At 49.2% G+C, this 19,975-nt stretch overlaps 1 protein-coding gene across 1 annotated transcript in view; it reads right to left on the bottom strand.

Moving 5' to 3' along the window:
• Positions 1-19,975, bottom strand: part of Ppil2 (peptidylprolyl isomerase like 2) — a 26,686-nt gene extending 6,711 nt beyond the window's left edge. Inside the window, exons 1-15 of the mRNA XM_003478398.5 lie at positions 19,817-19,975; positions 18,384-18,433; positions 16,949-16,994; positions 14,716-14,778; positions 14,003-14,054; positions 9,346-9,397; positions 7,044-7,135; positions 6,046-6,135; positions 5,245-5,320; positions 4,029-4,189; positions 2,696-2,771; positions 2,068-2,174; positions 1,560-1,649; positions 1,240-1,273; positions 620-737 (exon numbers count right to left, since the gene is read on the bottom strand). Coding sequence (XP_003478446.1) covers positions 620-737; positions 1,240-1,273; positions 1,560-1,649; positions 2,068-2,174; positions 2,696-2,771; positions 4,029-4,189; positions 5,245-5,320; positions 6,046-6,135; positions 7,044-7,135; positions 9,346-9,397; positions 14,003-14,054; positions 14,716-14,778; positions 16,949-16,994; positions 18,384-18,433; positions 19,817-19,848 — 1,139 coding nt within the window. The 5' untranslated portion in view covers positions 19,849-19,975. The remainder of the gene's footprint in view (positions 1-619; positions 738-1,239; positions 1,274-1,559; positions 1,650-2,067; positions 2,175-2,695; positions 2,772-4,028; positions 4,190-5,244; positions 5,321-6,045; positions 6,136-7,043; positions 7,136-9,345; positions 9,398-14,002; positions 14,055-14,715; positions 14,779-16,948; positions 16,995-18,383; positions 18,434-19,816) is intronic.

Raw genomic sequence — 19,975 nt, 5'->3', positions numbered from 1 at the left:
GTATACAAGATGGCTGTGGGGACTGGAAAAATTCTCCACATGTCCTGTCTTGGCAAACAAGATGTCACCTAATGGCTTTACACTTAAATAGACTCCTTTAGTCCAAAAATAAGTCATTGAGCTTCCATATGAAGGGAAATCAAAAGGCTACAAAAAGAGTGGTTCAGAAGCATAAAGGAAGATCCGGGAAAGCAGAGTATCAATTAGATAACCCTACACAGGCCTGCGGCCCTTTCCTGGTCACCTGTCCTATTGGCCTCCCACCCAATGCATTGGTCCAGTACACGAGACCGCTATGACACACCTCCTGGCCATACACTCGCACAGTCCTGGTGCCATCAGCTGCGTTTCAAACGGGCCTCTCAGGACCTCCTGGTAAACTACTGACTGCCTCTCTAGTGGGCACACAACACCATGCAGCGCTGCCTGCTGACGGGTACAGGAGCTCCCTTTCTGGACACAGGAGCACTTCTCAGCCTAGGAGTGCTACATTGTCTGGATGTGACTTGGGCCTGGCATAACTTTAGGAAGTATTCAGAGGAAGAGCCTGAAAGCAACTTCAGCTCCCTTCTCAGGCCACCCCACAGCAGCTGGGCAGGAAAACTGGGCTGAGACTCACAACTGGGACTTGTTGGTGTTGGGCCCTGAGTTGGCCATGCTGAGGATGCCTCGGCCCGTGTGTGAGAGGTTGGGCCGGAACTCATCTTTGAAGGTCTTTCCCCAGTACGACTCCCCTCCTGGAACAGAAAAGAGCACAACTGGCTGGCAGCAAACACTTGAATCTCACCGGGGCGTCAGGCACTGGCTAGGGCATGAGCAATTCTGGGGGCCCTGGTCCTCAGATGGCTTGCTGCCAGCCTCCCCGGGGCCCCAGGGAGCACACACCAGCTGAGCACTGCTCATTCACCAGCCTGCATAAGCTTTTCCATGGTGCTGTGCAGAGCACAAATGCAGTTTGGAAAGGCAACAGGAGGGACAGCCAGTCCCTTGTCTCCTGAAGAGGGGTGTCCCTGGGGGCCTAGGAAGAATGTGAAACCCTCACCACCTGTCACGGAGGCCTCATAACCACCTCAAAATGGGAAACAGGATCATGCCTGAGGGGGCACCAAGTGCTAAAGGCTCAGCAGCAATTCTGCCTTGTCTACCAAGCTCCACATCCAGGGCTCTCCCAACCCCTGTCCCTTTCAGGCCCCACCGAGTGTCAAAGGGGTCAGGGATGGACCCCGTATTAGGACCTACCTGTGCCTGTGCCTGTAGGGTCCCCACCCTGGATCTGTGAGAACAAAAGCTAGTGAGCAAGGCAGCCTGAGACCACCTCCTGCCCACCCACCATCACCCACCTGCCTGTGTGCATTCCCGTTTAGTGGGCTCACCACTCTTAGGACAAGGGCCCTAGTCAGCCCAGCTGTGTCAGAGGGGGGACTCCAGGGCCAGCCTGTAGGTACCTGGCAGGATTCATCTATAGGACACATACCAGCCACTACAGCCAGGCCAGGGTACCAGAGGAAGGGCAGACACAATCCCCTGCTCATACACACAGGCAGGCTTGTGCTACTCACCACAAAGTTCCTGATAGATCTATGAAAGATGGTGCCATCATAATAGTGCTTCTTGCAGAGCTTGATGAAGTTTTCACAGGTTTTTGGTGTCTGCAAAATAGCCCAATATTTCTATGACTCACAGTAGCCCACAACAGGGTCACAAAAGCCCACCAAGAGCCCTTATCACACAGTGAGGATAAGTGGCTGCTGGTCTTGGAGACCTTGGTCTGGTCAGGACCCAACAGGACAAAGATCTCAGAAGCTAAGCAACAGGTGTAACCTGTTGCTGTGTAACCCCTGGCAGAGCAGAGGTGGAACTGGGGCCCTGACCCAGGTACACACACGGCACATCCACCTGGCACAGGCAAAAGAGACACACTTGATGCAACTTGGCCCCAGGAAGGAAGGCAGGACACTTCAGCTTCCTCTTGGGGACATACTGGAGTTTCTTATAAGCTCCACACTTGAGACCTGGCAATTGAATGACCCCACTGCATAATGGCCAGGGAGCAGGAGCCACACCCACCAGGTCACAGTGCAGCTCCAGATTGAGGTCGCCCTTGTTAGTGTGCAGCCGCACGTAGCCCTTCTTCTTCACAAACTGGTAGCGCAGTACGTCCTCGTCGATGGCAGCTGCAAACAGAGCCTCCAGCTCCATGCCTGCCCTTCACCTGGGGTGATCCCATTACTTGGCCCCTGCAGCATCTGACACATGAGTCATGGCAGGACAGGGGCAGCTGTGCAGACAGTTCGTGAGTCCAAAGCCAAGGATCTGCCCTGCCTATGAGCAGGCTCACCAGGGCACTGAACCAGGGGCCACGAGGGCTCAATGGGCTCAGCAACTAAAAGGGGGATGTTGCTGAAGAACATGGCTGAGAATATGGTGGGATACAGGAGATCCACACCAAGGACAGGCCTGAGGGGACAGGGCAGTACGATGAGAGCACCACCTGGCCAGGGCTGGTGCTCATGCAGCCTTGCCTAACACCAAAACCACCTCCGCAGGCCACTGCCTGCTGCTGAGCCCACACAGACAAGAAATGCCAAGCTGCAGGAACCACAGGGGCATCAAGAAAAAGGTGGGCATCGTAGAGACCCACCACCACCAGTACAAACTAGACCCTAGTGACCAATGGGAGAGGCAGGGCAGTTACCTGCTTCGTGCGTGGTCTCTGGCACCATGGCAGTAGAGGTGAAGGATGCACTGACCTTCCCGGTGGAATAGTGAGCCTGGCAGGAACACAGTGTTGTTCAGCCCTGCTGGGGCCTCTCCCTCCAGCTCAGCCTCCCCGAGCCCCAGCTGCACGACAGCAGGACAGCCCACCCTCACCGTACCACTTCTAGGCCTGGGCCTGGGAGCCAGCAAGGATGAGAACCAGGAGCACTGCCACAGCAGTCAGGGTTGGGGTGGGGAGGCCAGGCCAGGGAAGTGAGCACCGTCTGGTAGGAGCCTGGGACCCATGGCCTCAACTGGACTCCAGCTTGTTAAGGGAATAACACTCCACATAGGACTAGCCTTCTGCAAGGACAGGATACCAGGGAGGACTTATTTCTTTCTAAAGGTTTCAAGTTTTTTTTTTTTTTTTTAAGACAAGGTCTCACTCTGTAGTCCAGACTGGTCTTAAACTCACTGTGTAGCTCAGGCTGGCCTCAAACTCACAGCAGTCCTTCTGCCTCAGCCTCCTGAGTGCAGGGATACAGGCATGAGCCACCACACCCAGCTCAAATTTTGCTTTTGTAAACACATGATCACTTTAATCAGGAAAATAAGTGTCATCATAAATTTTTCTTTTCTAGAGAAGAAAAAAAGGGGGGTGGTACTTGTCCCATAAGAAAAAAAAATACCAAATTGCTAGGAGTAACTGTTCTGGGGGAAGATTATGGACAACAAACTCTTTTAATTTTCCACATTTTCCTAAATAACTCTTCATGGAGAACCTGAGAGTTGCTGGCCCTGGTTTCTGTCCTCCCCACTGACCTGGCTCATCAGGCTCTGTCTCAACAGGGCAGGGAGAGCAGATCTAGGCTGATGGGCTAGACACAAACCCAGCACCGTCACCACTAACGGGCCTTGATGAGACATGGACATGGTGGCCCCAGACACCTCAGCAGTCCCTCGGTCTCCTGGCTTTGCCCAGGACACCCACGGGTCCTATGTTCTTGCCTCCACAGACCTACATGTTTGCGGCTACTACGTTCTAAGGTATAAAAGCAGCTGCTAGAACCCCCAGAACTGGCAGGCAGCTGTCACCCAGGCTGGGGCAGGGACTGGGCATACGGCATGGAGGTGTGTTTGGCCCTTCACCTTCCCCAAATCCAGCCATACTGGCAGCTTTGGAGTTCTGGACATCCAGGGCCTCTGGACCCACAGGTTTAGGGGACAGAGGGGTCTCACTGCCTCCTCCCGTGAATCCCAGGCCCATGACCCCTTCCCCCAGGACCACTTGGTAGGACTCAGAGAGGCACGTGATGAAGTTGCTCACTCACAGCATTCAGTTGGTCCACTTTCTTCTTCTCAGGGGCCTTCATGGTGGCTGCCAAAATCTCATCCCCTTTGAACTCCTTGTAGAGCTCCTGCAGTGTCTCTCGGGTCTCAGTGTTTGTGTTTTTCAAATAGTAAGATGGGTCCTGCTTGGCCTTTTCCTCATCTACAAGACAGCACAGAGGCTCTGAGCTGCTGAAACCAGCATGGGCCACAGATGGGTGGGGTGGGGAAAAATTCAGAGCAGTATCACAGCAGTATAAGCCACAGGCAGGCTTGCGACAGTACTGCCCTGTATTGTGACAGTATTGCCCATATACTGCTCTGGGCCGTGCCAGCACTAGTGGGAATGCTAGCACCTTAATGGGAATCTTGGGGTAGGAGAATAGGGGCTCAGAGACAGTTCTAATTCCTTTATATTTATCTGTATATTCCAGCCTTTTAACAATGTGTATTTTGCTCGGTGTTTTTTTGTTTTTGTTTTTGTTTTTTTGTACCGGGGATCAAACTTAACGACCCTGCATTTGCCAAGCAAACACTTACACTGCTGAGCTAAACCCCAGGGCCCTCTTGTGTTTTTAAGTGATTTTTATTTACAGGGACAGAAGTGTCTGGGGTCTTTCCTGATATGAAAAGCCCCATCTGAACCCCTGCAGAAGAGCTGTAGCTCAGCTCTGGGTGGGTGGAGGTCAGCATCCTGGGCCCCAGATCTCAGCCTTATGATCTCTTGAGCTCAGATCTATCCTGATCATGTCCTCAGCCTCTCTGAATTCTAAGTGGCTCATACAGTGCTCATCACTGAGCACCTGAAAGCTGTCCTTTGCAGCCTGAAGCTAACTCATCTCTGGGCACGAGTCTTACTGAAGCAGAGGGACCAAGGACCCAGCCATCTCCAGAACAGACACCTGGCATCACCCGGAGCCTCTATCCCCACGATACCTCTATCAGTGTCCCCTGGGCACTGTATCCCCAACTGCAATCCAGGGAGGACACAGCCCCCAGGGCTGAGGAGAAGTGGGGAGATGTCCTGGCAGGGTGGCAAGTCTGGCCTGCTGGCATTTCCATGGCTGCAGTCAGCTGCTTCTCTAAAGTCAGACACTGGGCACAGATTTGGCAGCTGACCTAGGCTGAAGCCAGATGCCTGAGGTTCCTGGTCCTAATAAGGTGGAGCTTGGCCCAAGGAGCACCGCCCTACTCCACCCAGAAGAGCCCTGTACACACCTGGATCTATTATTTTCATGTTATTCTTAACATGGAAGAAGTTGGAGACATTGAACTTGTCCAAATTGGTGGGGTCCTGTGGCAAAAAGAGAACGCCCAGAAAGAGTGAATCCAAGGCTGCAGTCGGGTGGCTGCCACAGGCAACACGGGGTGGGCAGGTACCCCATGGGAAGAGGCAGTAAGTAGGGGTGGGCGGGGACAGGGCGAAGAGTGGCTAGCTATTCACCAAACTGCTCCCTGCTCTGCCTACCAGTGAGGTGCCTCACTTGGTGGAAGGCAGTCACAGGGTGGCCTGAGCAGCCACGGGCTAAGTTCTTATCAGAATGAGACAAGTCACAGAGGGGAACCAGACACTCCTGCCTCCCTGCCCCGGCCTCAGCTCTATCCAGGCTGCCCCCTGCTTTTTTTTTTTTTTTTTTTTTTTGTCTTTTTCGTTTTTCATCGGTACCAGGGATCGAACTCACGACTGCCTGCTTGCAAGGCAGGCGCTTATGCCGCTGAGCTAAATCCCCAGCCCCTTGCCCCCTGCTTTTCTATGTGGAGTTCTCATCAGTTTACTTGGGGCTGACACCTGCAGGGACCCTGTCTTTGAGGTGGCCGGAGGAGAGCCAGCTTGCAAGGTGGCCACTTCATTCTGATCCCTGAGGGGCACAGATGGCCCAGGAGTAGGGAAACCAGCCAAGGCCCAGCGTAACCAAGGGAAAAAGGCAAAGGTGCTGAGAATGCTGTGCAACAGGTAGGCAGAGTGGTGGGAGGAGACCACAGAGGCAGACAGCTAGTGGGCAGGACGGTGAAACTCACCTGGAGGGTGATGATATCCTGCCGAGAGAAGGGCTCGTCAGTCAGCAAGTCCCGGAAGTTCTTGGCCTTGATGTTTAACTGCTCCACTGCCTAGACAGGAGGGAGCAGGCATGATGAAGTCTGCCAGACACCCTGGCCTGGCAGCAGCACCATGAAGAGGGACAGGGATGATCCTGTATCTGCCACAATGCCCCCACCCCCTGGGAAGGGCAGGGCTGGGGGCATTGTGCGCCTGAACAGTGACTGGGACCCAGCTTGCTCAAGGGAGGATCCAGCTACATTTTACAGAGCAGCCGACGGGCTTAATGAAGCCACTTCCTATTCACTCCCATGTCTACTGAGCCCCGACACATGCCAGGCCCAAGGCTAGGGCCAGAGATGAGCACCAATGAACAAGCACACAAGATGCGGGCCCTCGCAGGGCAGTCCAGACATGCTCTGCTTGAGCTAAAGAGTCCTGGACAGCAATGGTCACATTGACCCTGCAAATGTCCAGGTGAGGAAGCAAAGGGGCACAAATCTGCTCTGCAATGGGGGGCTGCTCCCGGCCTCTATCCTGAGCAGCAGGACCTGTGCAGAAGCTGCTCCCCCTCATGCCTATACCACTTGCTGAAGGAGCTCCTCCCCCTGCCCGGCACTGCCACTGTGTGTGGACAGCTCCCTCCTGGGAAGCTGCTGCCCCATCCCACGGGACTCAGCCCTCCAAGGGCCTAGACTCTGAGGGCCCCTTCTCAGCCAGAACTGCTGGGATTTCCAGTCTGCAAGCCACAGAAAGCCTCTCCCCCTTCCTGGGTCTATCTGGAAATAGGGAAGTGCCCAGCCAGAGCTCAGCAGGGTGCCTATGCTGGTTGTTGGCTGTGACTCCCAGTCCCACAAGGCTATGTCATGACTGCTATGCCCAGCTTACCCCAGCACATCCAGGCCAATAGAAAATCCCCAAAGCACATACCCAAAGGCCTGGTGCCATGCTGTCTCACAGCCCCACAGCAAGGACCCACCTCATAGGCGTAGACGTTGCCAGTAGTCTTGATGGCCACAATGTAGGTGTTGTTAGTGAACACAGTGAACAGCACCGGGCAGTGGTACTTCCCTAGAGACAAGGCCCATATGGGAACCAGTCACCCTTAAGGGCTTTGATGATCCCAAAAAAAGACCACCAGGGGCCAAGCTGGGAGAGAACTTGGGCGGAAGGTCACAGGAGGAAGCAGGCAGAAGCCCAGGCCAGCTGCTCAGAGCTGGAAACAGAGAGAAAGCAGCTGCTGGAGCCATGAGGAAACTCCTAGTCATCCTATAAGACCCCACCCTGGCCAGGCATGGTGTGGAACACCTGTAATCCCAGCCCTCAGGAAGCTGAGGCAGGATTATCACTGAGTTCGAGGCCGGTCTGGGTTACACTGTGAGTTCAAGTCCAGCCTGGAGTACTTGTCGAGACCCTGTCTCAAGAAAAAAAAAAAAAAAAAAAAAAAACCCTGCCTCCTCTTCCCCTCAAAGACACAGGCACTGAAACCACTGTGTCAACCTCATCCTCTTGAAGCCAGCCCCAGCAGGAAACAGGAACCCAGCCTTGACTGCTCTTTCTCCCTTCCAGCCCACAGCACCCACCAGCCACCCTATCTCCTGGCCTCCTGCACCCCTCACCTCACTGACTCTGGCAAACCTTACACTGGTTTTCCTGCCCTGATAATCCCCTACCCAATACCTAGGAGCCCTATAAGTTCCAAAAAGTAACTTACAGAAAAAAAGTGGGGGAGGGGGCAGGCAGAGACTTAAAAACTAACATACTTTACAGGTATCAACATCTGAGTGGACTTCTTTTAAATCTGATCTGAAAACTATAAAAAATGATAATTAGGAAATCTGACCACTGAATACATATCTGATGAGACTAAAGAATCTCTGTTAATTTCTTACATGTCATAATGCTATTGTGATGATGTCTTAATCTTCTGTTCTACAAAGTGGAATATTTAATCAGGGAATGATACAATACATCTGGCATTTGCTTCAACATCACCCAGGAAGAATTGACAGGGAGCCCAGATTAACCCGATGGCCCACAGCTGACGGGACAGAGGCTGTTGATGGGTCAGGGCTGGCTGCTCATAATACTAATTCTCTCTACTTTCCTGCATCTGAAATTTTCAATTGTAAATAAAACAGGCTCAGGGGCTGGGGATTTAGCTCAGCGGCATAAGCGCCTGCCTTGCAAGCAGGCAGTCGTGAGTTCGATCCCTGGTACCGGTAAAAAGGAAAAAGACAAAAAATAAATAAACAAAACAGGCTCGGGCTTTAGCTCAACAGTAGGGTACTTGCCTACCATGGACAGGAACCCAGCTTCAATCCTCAGCACCAATAACATGAAGCCAGACCACGTCCCCCTCGGAGAGGTTCCCATCTCAGAGGAGGAGCCTGAGGCCTGCCACACCTTCCCAGGCCTTGCAGGGCCTCTCAGGACACATCCACATCCACAACGCAAACATGGACAACAACCTAAACCAAATCATCTGTGCAGCAAAAGGAGGCCTGCGCCAGGGCCACACACAGAGAACTTACAGCAAGAGCAGCCCCTGGTACAGCCTCAGCTCAGACATCTGACCAAGGGAAAAGAGGAGGAAGTGCAGGATCATTAAGCAGGAGGCAGCAAGCTGAGCTGGGGTCTTAGGAGCAGTGGGGAGGAGCAGCTCAGCTGCCAGCTGCCCAAAAATCCCTCCAGGACACCACACCCACGACTGGGCCACCACTCTAGGACTCAGCCTGAGCAGCTCTGCTTCCAGTAATGAATGGACCACAGCTTCAGCCAGATGAGGCCTGTGCTCCCAAGGGCCCAACCATGTTTATAAAGGCCTGGGGGCTGGGGGTTTAGCTCAGCGGCATAAGCGCCTGCCTTGAAAGCAGGCAGTCGTGAGTTCAATCCCTGGTATCGATAAAAAGGAAAAAGACAAAAAAAAAAAAAAAAAAAAAGCCAACAGCAGCGTACAATGGCTTCACTGCCTTTGTGAAAAAGTGGTTCCATCTCTACCTCCCCAAGCTTAAAACTACCTGAGCCTTTAAGAAGTCATGTAACAACTTTTGAAAAATTAAAAGTAACTACCTAGCTTGATCAGAGGCGGAGTGAATGAGGGCTGGGCTTGGGGCTCCATATGGAGCACATATTTAGTATGTATGAAACTCTCACTTTGATTCTCAGCATCACAAAACAAGAAAAAGAAAAGAATGACTGATTCCATAAATCAACTTGGTAAGAGCAAGGCCTGAAGTCCGTGGGAAAATCCTAGAGCCAGCTACTAAAAGCACTCTCACCTTCGCTGTTCTTGGCAAAGTTCAGCTTGATGAGGGATCGCCCGTCAAGTTTCTGGAAGACACATAATTACTAGTAATGAATAGGGCTCAGGTATTGTGGTAGAGCACTCATCTAGCAGCACAAGGCCCTCAAATCAAGCCCCAGTATCTCACACACACACACACACACACACACACACACACACACACACACACAATAATAACAAGGCATAGGAAGACAAGGCTGAAAAGCCAGCTGAAGTAGAATGGAAAGGTTTCTCTCCACTGAAGCCTTGCAGCTATAGAGTCTCCTGAGAGACCCCTTTAGTGAGGCCCCCAGGACACAGCTAGGATGCACAATGCATACCTGGGTGGCAATGACTACATGATCCCCACATCCCAAAGGCCCAGATTTTTGTTTTTGTTTTTTAATTTTTTTTCTTTTTGAGACAGGGTCTTACTATACAGTTCAGGCTTGCCTTGAGCTCACTTTGTAGCCCAGGCTGGCCTCAAACTCCCAATTATCCTCCTGCCGTAGCCTCATAAGTGCTGGGATTACAGGCATGTGCCAACATGCCTGGCTTAGAGAGCCCAGGTTTGTAAACACACAAACACAGACCTATTCACAGAAGGGACCACTGGGCTACTGGGTGAGACTAAGGATGAGGATGGTATAGTTTATGTTTCTGCAGTGTCTGGCCTTTTATTTTGATGTTGAAAACTAAGCCCAAAGCCTTTGTATAATAAACATATATTCTACCAAATCCTTGTCTGAACATGGGGGGGGGGGTGTACTAGGAATCAAACTTAGGACCTTATGCTTACCAGGTAGGTACTTCTGCCACTGAGCTAGATCCTCAGACCTGAACATCTTTGTGGCAAGCACAAATTACTTCTGAAATTAAAATTGAGTATATTTCTAATGCTAAGGAGGAGATCCAGGTGTTCATCTTATTCTATTTATGAATGCTTAAAAAAATATTGCCAGGTGTGGTGGCGCATGCCTGTAATCCCAGCACTTGGAAGGCAGGGGCAGGAGGACTGCTATGAGTTCCAGGCCAGCCTGGGCTACAAAGTGAGACCCTTCTCAAAAATAAATAAGTAAAATCAAATATTACAAATAGGGGAGAGACTGAGGTATAGCTCATTCATCATCAGAACCACAAAATAAATACATAAATAAACAAGGAAACAAACCCAAATACTAAAAGTGTTAAGAGGAAAGTAAGATTCACTGTTTACCAAAGTTTCTAAAACACATCTTCAGTTCACCTCTTTGAAGGAGAAGCTGATGCAATCACAAAATGTCCTGGCTGTTAGAGGGAAGAGCTCACCTCTCCTGGAGGAAATGTGGGTGGCTATGTCATGGACACTCTGGAAGGTGAAGTCAGAGTGTCCCCATCCCAGCAGCCAAACCCACCCAGAGCTCAGGGAAGACATCAGGAGTCTTGGGAGCCATGTGCCTGGGCTGCTCTCTGACCTGACAACTTTCCTAACTGAGCACATCTGCTCCTCTGCTCTGGCTTCATTCTATTCTGTTACTCTACCACTCAGCACCCTCCACACGCACGTGAGGGTTACACCAGAAAAGAGGTGGGACATTCCTCCAGGTACCTACTCCACCAGAGAGCCTACACATACTCTGCCAGGCCTAAGTGGCATGTGGCCAGCCAGCCCTCAGTGCAGTGACTTTTTTCAGATTTGGCTGAAGGGTCTCTGACGATGCCCACACTGGAGAGGTCACCTATGCTGCAAAGAAAACCAAACCAGCCCAGGGGCAAAAGAGCTAAGATGCCACAGTTGGGTCATCAGCTTCTCCCACCATTCTAGGGAAAGTCATTAATTTATTTGTTTACTTATTTATGTAGTGCTAGGAAATGGCCCTCAGAGCTGGCCCTCAGTGACAAATGCTCTCTTCCCAAGCTGCACCCCAGCCTCTGGGAAAATTCTGTTGCTTCTACCTGATACCACAGCTGGTCACAGCTCCAGCTCTGAGGCCCTGTGTTCTGAGTCCTGATTCATCATCCCTTCATCTGTGCTCTTGTACCAAGCCCCAGGAAAGAAGAGCAAACATAAATCACTTTGACAGAAAGGGCAGAGTCACTGGGTAAAATACACAAGATCCCCTTCTTGGGGTGAAAAATACTCCTCCAAAGTTCAAGCTCACTGGGAAACTGTAAACATGACCTAACTTAGAAATGGTGTCTTTGCGCACATGAGTAAGGTAAGGTCATAACAGCAGCGGCAGTGCCTGGCCTGGGATCGTACACACAGACCAGATGCCTAAGTTTCACTGCCCATCACTGGCACAAGACAGGGACAGCTACTCAGGAAGCTCTTGAGGTCCCAGAGAGAGATTGTGCCTAGACACCTCGGCATATCCCACTGGTTCACAAGCCAACCTGAACAGCACAGTGAGACCCTGGTGAAGAAGGAAGGAAGGAAGGAAGGAAGGAAGGAAGGAAGCAAGGAAGGAAGGAACAAGGGAGGGAGAATGGGAGGGAGGGAGGGAAAGAAAAGAAAAGAAAAAGAAAAAGAAAAAAAGTTTACCTAACACTTCCTTTGGCTGCTCTCCTTGCTGCCAACTGTCTCCTTAATATTCTTTACCCACAGTAGCCATGGTTTGTCTTCAAAATAGGCCAAATCATAATCCTGTCTGGACTCCCAGTACTCCAGAACAAACCCAAGCTCTCTCCGGGCCTTTAACGCTAATACAGCCTCTATGTAGCACCATCTCCCATCATCCCCTGGTCTCAGCTGGTAGATGCTCCTCAGATATTCCCGGTCCACCTAACCTCCCCCAGTCTCACTGCCCTCTCTGTGGCATCTCAGTGGAACTCCTGGCACCTGCCTGCCCCTGTACCTGCTGCTTACCTAGCTAACACCTTGTTGAGTACATAGGTGTAACTGAATATATAAAGAAATGGGCCCACGAGGGAAGGAGACAGGTCTCTGAGAAGTAAAGGGACCAATAAAACAGGGTGATTACAGCATGGGAAAACTGTGGGTTATGATAAATTTACACAGTAAGGTTAGAGAAAGAGAATGATGGCCAGGGATATTGCTCAGCAGCACAGTGCCTGCCTAAGCGTGGGGTTGTTGAGTTGGATTCCCAGGTCAAAAAATTAAAAAATTAAAAAAATAAAAAGAGTAGAATGAGCTGAAATTTTACTTCCCACATGGCATAGGATTCACAGCACTGGACCTGGGCACAGGAAATTTAAGCAGCAGCTTTACCTAACTCACAAGAAATACAAATTGAGCCAAGTGTGATGGTGTCTACCACCCTTGTAATCCCAGCTACTAGGAAAGCTGAAACAGGAGAAACACAAGTTCAAGGCTTGCCTGAGCAACTTACCTAGCCCCTGTTTCAAATTAAAATACAAGAAGAGCTGGGGGTATAGCTCCGTGATGAGTGCTTGGCTAGCATACCCTGGGTCAATTCTCAAGAATAATAAATAAATTCTTCTTTCCCTAAACGTAGCCAAAATAAAAGTTACTGATGTTCCCAACACATAAATCCAGGCATTTTCTTGTACACGCTGCTATTGGGAGCTTAAAACAATAGAAGGGGCTTCTAGTTTGTAGGGCAATTCTTTTTTTTTTTTTTTTTTTTAATCTTTTTCCTTTTTATTGGTACCAGGGATCGAACTCACGACTGCCTGCTTGCAAGGCAGGCACTTATGCCGCTGAGCTAAATCCCCAGCCTTGTAGGGCAATTCTGCAGTAGCTACTGAAATTGAAAAGGTCCCCATCCTTTGGCCTAGCAGTCTTAGCAAGATACTCCTGTGTTCCGCAAAACACAAGCAGAGACATTGCCTGCACCTGTTTGTATGGGCGCATGACTTTAAAATCCAGTGAAACACACCATGGAAAGTCCACACAGCTCTGGAGAAAAGACTATGCTTTCTGCACCAACACATTTGGTTCTCTGGGACACATTACCAAGTACATAAAGCAAGGTGCAGACTACACTTTGATTGCATGTCTTCCCAGAAAAGAAATATACAATTGTCCCTCAGCATCCATGGGAGATTGCTTCCAGGACACCCAGATATCAAAATCAGTGAAGAATCCCATATAAAATGGCAGAGGATTTGCAGAGAACCTACATCCATCTTCTTGTATACCTTAAAGGCACCCTAGGTGACTTACAATACCTAATACAATGTCCATCCTCTGTAAATAGTTGTTACACTGTATAGTTTAGGAAGTATTGATTTACCAAGGTCTGTATATGCTCAGTGCTGATGGAATTTTTTAAAAAATTAATACCTGGCAGCTGGTTGAATCTGCACACACAGGAACTGTTCCTGCACACACACAAACACAGGGGGACATTTCCGTAAAGGAGTGAGTGTGGGCAGAGAGTGTGAAACTATTGCTCCTCACTGTCTACTCGCTCCCCATCAATGGGTCTCTAGCACCTCAAGTCCCAGCATATGTGAAAACCACTAGGACAACCAAATTGGTGGTGCATACCTGTAATCCTAGCATCCTGGAGGCTGAGACAAGAGGATCATGAGTTTGAGGACAGCCTGGGTTACATAGAGAGTTCCAGCCATCCTGACTATAGAAGGAAACTCTCAAAATCAAATTTAAAAAGACCACCAGGACAAAGTATAGGCAAAAGGAGAGCTCTCACCAGCATCACTTAAATGGCAACAGGACCACCTACCTCTCCATTGCTGGGGTTGGTCCCATACTTCTTAAGCCATGGAACAATGTTCCTGAAGGGAAGAGAGAGGAGCTGTCACCAGAAGTGGAAGTATACCTCAGTGGAGAGGCCATGTGTAGCACCCCCGGCCCTGGGTCTGATCTCTAGCACCAAAAAAACAAACAAAAAATGTGCATAATGCTTCCAAATATGGCACAGGAAGCTGGCCATGCTGGTAAACACCTGTAATCCCAGCACTCAGGAAAGGAGATAAGGGGGTTTCTACAAGTTTGAGGCCAGCCTGGGCTACTCAGTGAGGTCAAGGCCAGCCTGGGCTACATAGCGAGACCTTGTCTTAAAAAACCAAAGAACAAATATGGCAAATAAGGAAACCTGTGCACTTTCCTTAGGACTTTGCTTTCCAAAGGGAAAGCATGGAGCTCATTAACATTCCCACACAGGAGCAGATGAGCCAATCAGGACTTGACCCGGAAAAGTGATGGGGGGGAGGGAACAGCAGCACCTGCCACCTAAAGTTGTCTGCCTGGGGGTCACAGCAGCCCTGCTGCCGTGTTCCTGAGGCCAGGGCTTTCCTTCCTCAGTCACCAAGAGGACACCCAGAGCTCCTTAGAGCCTGGTGGCCTTGGCACTGTCTAGATCCACAAACCTGATGCCTCTTCCCTTAGTGAGTTGACAACCTCTTCAATTAGATCAAAATTCAAGGAAAAACTCACAGCAAGTCAAAGACGACGCCTTCTGGAGTGCAGACTGGGTAGGCAAAGGGCTGTAGGGAGAGACTGAGAAAGGACAGAGTCATTCCTGGCCAGCTGCCAGACACACAGATCAGGCGCAGGCACCTGATATAGCACTTGCAACATGGCCCTCTGGTTTCCCTCTGTTAGTCATTCTTCAACAGTCCCAGGGGCTCCTTGGCATGGACTGTGCTGTGGCCAGCGACAGAAGCCTCCCTAACATTTCATCCCGCAGCAGCTCTATGACAAGTCAATCAGTATCAGGCACAGGTCCCTGATGGGGGCTATCATGGAAAGAGGCACTGCCTGCCCCTAACCCCAGTGTACATAAGGTCCCCCATATTTCCAAGGGCTGGAACATGCCAGTCAACAGCTGAGTCCTTGGAGCCCTCAGGCAGTTCTGACCCAGATGTGGGAGTACAGTGGTGTCCCAACTGCCTGAAGCCATCTCCCTCTCATGGAGTCTGCTGGGGAGAAGCAGGGCTGCAGAAGGGATTGCACTTGGTGAACTGCCTGAGCCAGCACTGTGTTTCTTGGGAGGGGTATTTGTTGTTAGCCACCCAGAGCCCTGACTGACCTGGTTTCTGTTTGTACATCAAATTGCCTATGAGTTTAGTCACCACAGGTCAGTCTCGAGGACCTGGACAGCCAGGTAAAAACAGTGCCCCAGCCCTGCCACACTCCAAGGTCTAGTGAGGTGACTCTCAGGACAGTGGCCCCCAGGGAGCCCTCTGAGCGACCCAGCCACCTCTGTCTCTGGCCCAACCTTCAGTTCTATCTGCAGCTTTGGTGGTGCTGCTGCTGGTAAGTGACCGGAGCGGAAGCTGAAACAAGCCAGCGCCAAATGCTGTGATGATGCAAAAGCATCTGCTCCCCAACTTGACCTGGAGCATCCTTTTCACAGAACCCAAGGAATTAACAAGCAGACAGATACAGATCAGACCTCCAGGAGGAGCTGGATCTAGAAATGGAAGGACTGGCTACCTCAATTCACACCCACAAGACTGATGACAAACCTAGGCCAGGGGGCGGGGTGCTAACCAGGTACATCTCTTTTTTTTTTGGCTTTTTGAGACAGGGTCTCGCTGTGCAGTTCAGGCTGGTCTTGGGCTTGCTTTGTAGCCCAGGCTGGTCTCAAACTTGCAAGGACCTCCCAGTGTCACCCTGACATTTGGAAATCAGAACCTGGGGAGGCGGGGGATGCTGTGCTAATGAAAAATGTGTCCAGGGCAGAAGTGACCATGGTTCAGGCTGGGGAAAACTCAGTTTCTAGGGACCACCAGAGCTACCCTAAAGAGCAACACATGGGAGTCAGGAGCCCTCATCCTGTCCTGCAACAGACACACCCCCACCCTGTTCACATATATGCCATATAGCTGTAGAAGCATTTGGGAGACTCTGTCACCCCAACCAGTAACCCAAGGTTCCCAGGTAAGAGATAAAAGGCCTCACAGTTGCTGGCTGCTACTGCTGCTGCTACTGAAAATCAGGAACAAGAGTAAAATATTATGGGCTTGGGCCCAGTATCAGATCACTGGGGCCAAACCTCAGCAGCCAGACTTGTGACACCACAGTGACACGCTCTGCTCTTCTAAGCATTGGTTCTAAGAACTATAAAACAGGTGTAACCTCAGAAGGTAAACGGTTAAAAAGATAACACTGGTAAACACACAAGCAAAAAGCAAGGAAATGCCCGTTAGCGGTCATCATGGCTGGGGTCCCAGAGCAAGGAAAAGGAAGATGGAGGAGGCTGAAGGTACCCAGATCCCACCTGCATAGTCAAGGGGCAGAGTGAGTAGTAGAACACACTGAGCACCCAATAAGGTCTGAAACTTTTTAAGCATTCCATCAATTTTCCAAATGGTAAGGATTCTGGAACATTTTAGATTTTGGGATTTCAGATGAGGGGTGATAACTGGTAAAGCATATATAAGTATTTCAAAATCCAAAAAAAATCCCAAATCTGAAATAATGCTAGTCCCAAGCATTTCAGAAAACAGAAAGTCAACTGGGCATGGTAGCATACACCTGCAATCCCAGCACTCTGGGAGGCTGAGATAGGAGGACTGCCACAAGTTTGAGACCAGCCTGTACTACAAAGTGAATTCAAGGCCAGTCTGGACTACAAGCAAGACCTTGTCTCAAAAAAAAAAAAAAAAAAAAGGTAGTCAACCTGTTCCAGGAAATGATCACGGGTGAAAGAAACTCCTCTTACCTGCAGTGGTCAAAAGGTAAACGACGAAAATTCGTTTGAGGGACATCTGTTTAAAATGAAATAAAAAGAAAATTTATTCTGTAAACCAATTCATCTATGTGCATTTACCAACCATTCCATCACATTTTAGAAAAAGTTCATGGAAACCACTCAGATAGAAATTGCTACTGATTACTTTTTTAAAATTACTTTTCCATTTGTTTATTTGTTTATTGGTATTAGGAATTAAACCCAGGGCCTTGAACACGCTAAGCACGTATTCTACTAAGGTATATCCCCCAACTCCTGGATTAAAAATCTTTTAATAGATATAACTAAAACACATGGGGTACATCAAAAAAGAACTCAGAAGATGGAGACAGCAGTGCATGCCTGTAATCCCAGCTACTCAGAAGGATGAGACAGGAAGACTGCAACAACTTCAAGGGCCAGCCTGGGGAACGTAGTACATTAGCTATCTCAAAAAACGAAACACAACACAACACAACAGCTGAATGCAAGGCCCTGAGACCAATCACCAGAACCATTACAGAAAAAACAAAGCTTAGATGGGCTAGGGAAGTACTCAGTGGCAGACTACTTGCCTAGAGATTTGACCCCCAAAACCACAAAAAAGAAAAAAAATCAATAAAAATAGAGGAAAAAGTCCATACCTTTTTACTCTCATTAAAATTATGACTGTCCTTTTTTATTGTAACCCTGATAGCTCTGGCTATTACCTACCATTCTTTTTATTAACTTACCCTACCTTCCTTCTCTATTCCTCCCAGTACATCTGTATTCCACCTTCTTTACTGTAACTTACGTTCAAAAATATCTCCAAGAAGCTGACTGCAATGGCACATTCTTATAATCCCAGCGTTCTGGGAGGGTAAAACAGGAGGATCCCAAATTTAAAACAAGCCTAGAAAATATACGAGTACCTTTTCTTTTCTTTTCTTTTTTGTCTTTTTCCTTTTTATCGGTACTGGGGATCGAACTCACGACTGCCTGCTTGCAAGGCAGGTGCTTATGCCGCTGAGCTAAATCCCCAGCCCCTGAGTACCTTTTCTTAAAATGTATTTATTTTTTGTGGAGTGCTTTAGACAGAGTCTCGTCATGTAATTCAGCCTGGCCTTTACATCACTATGTAAGCGAGGCTGGCCTCAAAGTCATGGCAATCCTCCTGCCTCAGCCTCCCGGGTGCTGGGAGTATAGCCCTATGCCACCACACTTGGCCTCTTTCTAAAAACAAAACAAAACAAAACCATAAAATGAAACACATTCTCTTATCCTAAGACTACTTCTTATTTTATGGACTGTGTCCTTAAACCAGCTGTCTACTATAATGTCTGTTTCTGTTAACTGTTCATTTTTACTGCTCACTGTATACTCAGGGCATCATTCTTTAAAACCATCCCCTCTTCATAGAGAGAAGACTAATTTTATGCCTTACCTGGCTTTTTGCCACCATAGAAGTGAGTATATTCAGCACAGGTAATGTACCTGAAGAATAAAGGGAAAGAAAAAATGTTACTACTGCCCCTTTATTGACACAATTGAGTTTTGGAACAACTGATGATGCAATCTTTACTCATTTAGCAAACATTTCTCAAGTACTTTCAGGTGTCAGGGACATAGTGATAAAAAACAGACAAGAAGACACACAAACTAGTAAATAAATACCAACACTCTTGCTTCGCACTGAGAAAATAACTGGATTTATTAAGATGACCAGACAATGCAGCCAAGCATGGTGGTACACATGCATAATCCTAGCACTTTAGGAGGCCGAAGCAGGAAAATTCAGATTCAATGCTAGCTTGGGCAATTTAGCAAGATCTTACTTCAAAACAAAAAAAGAAAAAGAAAATAAAAAGTAAAATGGGCCAAGGATACAGCTCAGTAGAAGTTCTAGGTTCTTTCTTCAGTACTGTTTAAAAAAAAAAAATGACAATAAAAAAGAGGAAGTCATGTAGAGATAGGGAAGAGCTTCGTAGGCACAGCATATACAAAGGCCCAGAGACAGGAAGATGTCACTGGACAAGAGTCCCAGGGCATGTGCAAGCAGATGAAACACCTTCACCTTTTTTTTTTTTTTCTTGGTACCGGGGATCATGACCTCACACTTGCCAGATGGGCACTTATGCCACTGAGCTAAATCCCAGGTCCTGATGAAAAACTACAGATCTAAGAGGCAGCAAAAGCCCAATTGAAGGAACCATATAAAAGTACAAACAAAACAAAGAGCATGTGGGAACCCAGCTGTCAACAAAAGGTTTCAGAATAATGGTGTAGCCACTCTTTTCCAGAAACCCAACCAAATGAAGACTGACAGGTCTATACCAGATATGGCTATACAAGTCAAGAGGAATCTTCATAGCCAGCTCAGTGCCTTAGTATTCCTAGCAACTGAGGAGGCTGAGGCAGGAGATCACTAATTCCAGACCATTCAGGACTGGGTTCGCGAGATCCTGCCTATAAATAAGCAATCAAACAAACAGGGCTGGAAATGGTCCTCAGTGACAGAACACTCTTACATTCAGTCCTAGCATTGGGGTAGAGCATCATTACAAGAGTAGTTCTGGGGTGAAAATCTGCGGCGGTTTGGTAGTCCCGAGTTTTTTGCTTGTTAGGAAAGAATCAACAAAATACCGTTGCCAGAAGGGGAACCTGAGGCACAATTGGCTCACACCGGCAGACTCTGCAACAGGCGTCTGGGCCGAGGGGCACTGACCAACACGCAAGCCCTGGAGGTGCAGGAAAGAAGCTGCCAACCCGGGATATAAAGGAGACGGCGTTAACGGAGGAAGTAACACTCGGGATGGGCTCTGAGACAGGCGGGAAACTGATGGAAGGCGGGAAGCCGCCTGGCTGAGCTGCACTTACATCTTGTCCTTCTGGTGCTGTCGTTTCCCCATGGCGGCGGCGGCGGCGGCGGCGGCGGCGGGGGAACCTGCACACAAGGGAAAACCAAGGCCTACAACTTACACCCCAACTCTCCGCCAGTCTCTCCACTACTTCCGGGTTTGTGTGTCCCCGCCCCGG

The sequence above is a fragment of the Cavia porcellus genome, unplaced genomic scaffold (assembly GCF_034190915.1).
Source record: "Cavia porcellus strain 051 isolate PalLab524CR breed Dunkin Hartley unplaced genomic scaffold, mCavPor4.1 scaffold_16, whole genome shotgun sequence".
NCBI lineage: Eukaryota > Metazoa > Chordata > Mammalia > Rodentia > Caviidae > Cavia > Cavia porcellus.
Note: the sequence above shows the minus strand (reverse complement) of the source record. Positions and strands in the feature narration are given on the sequence as shown.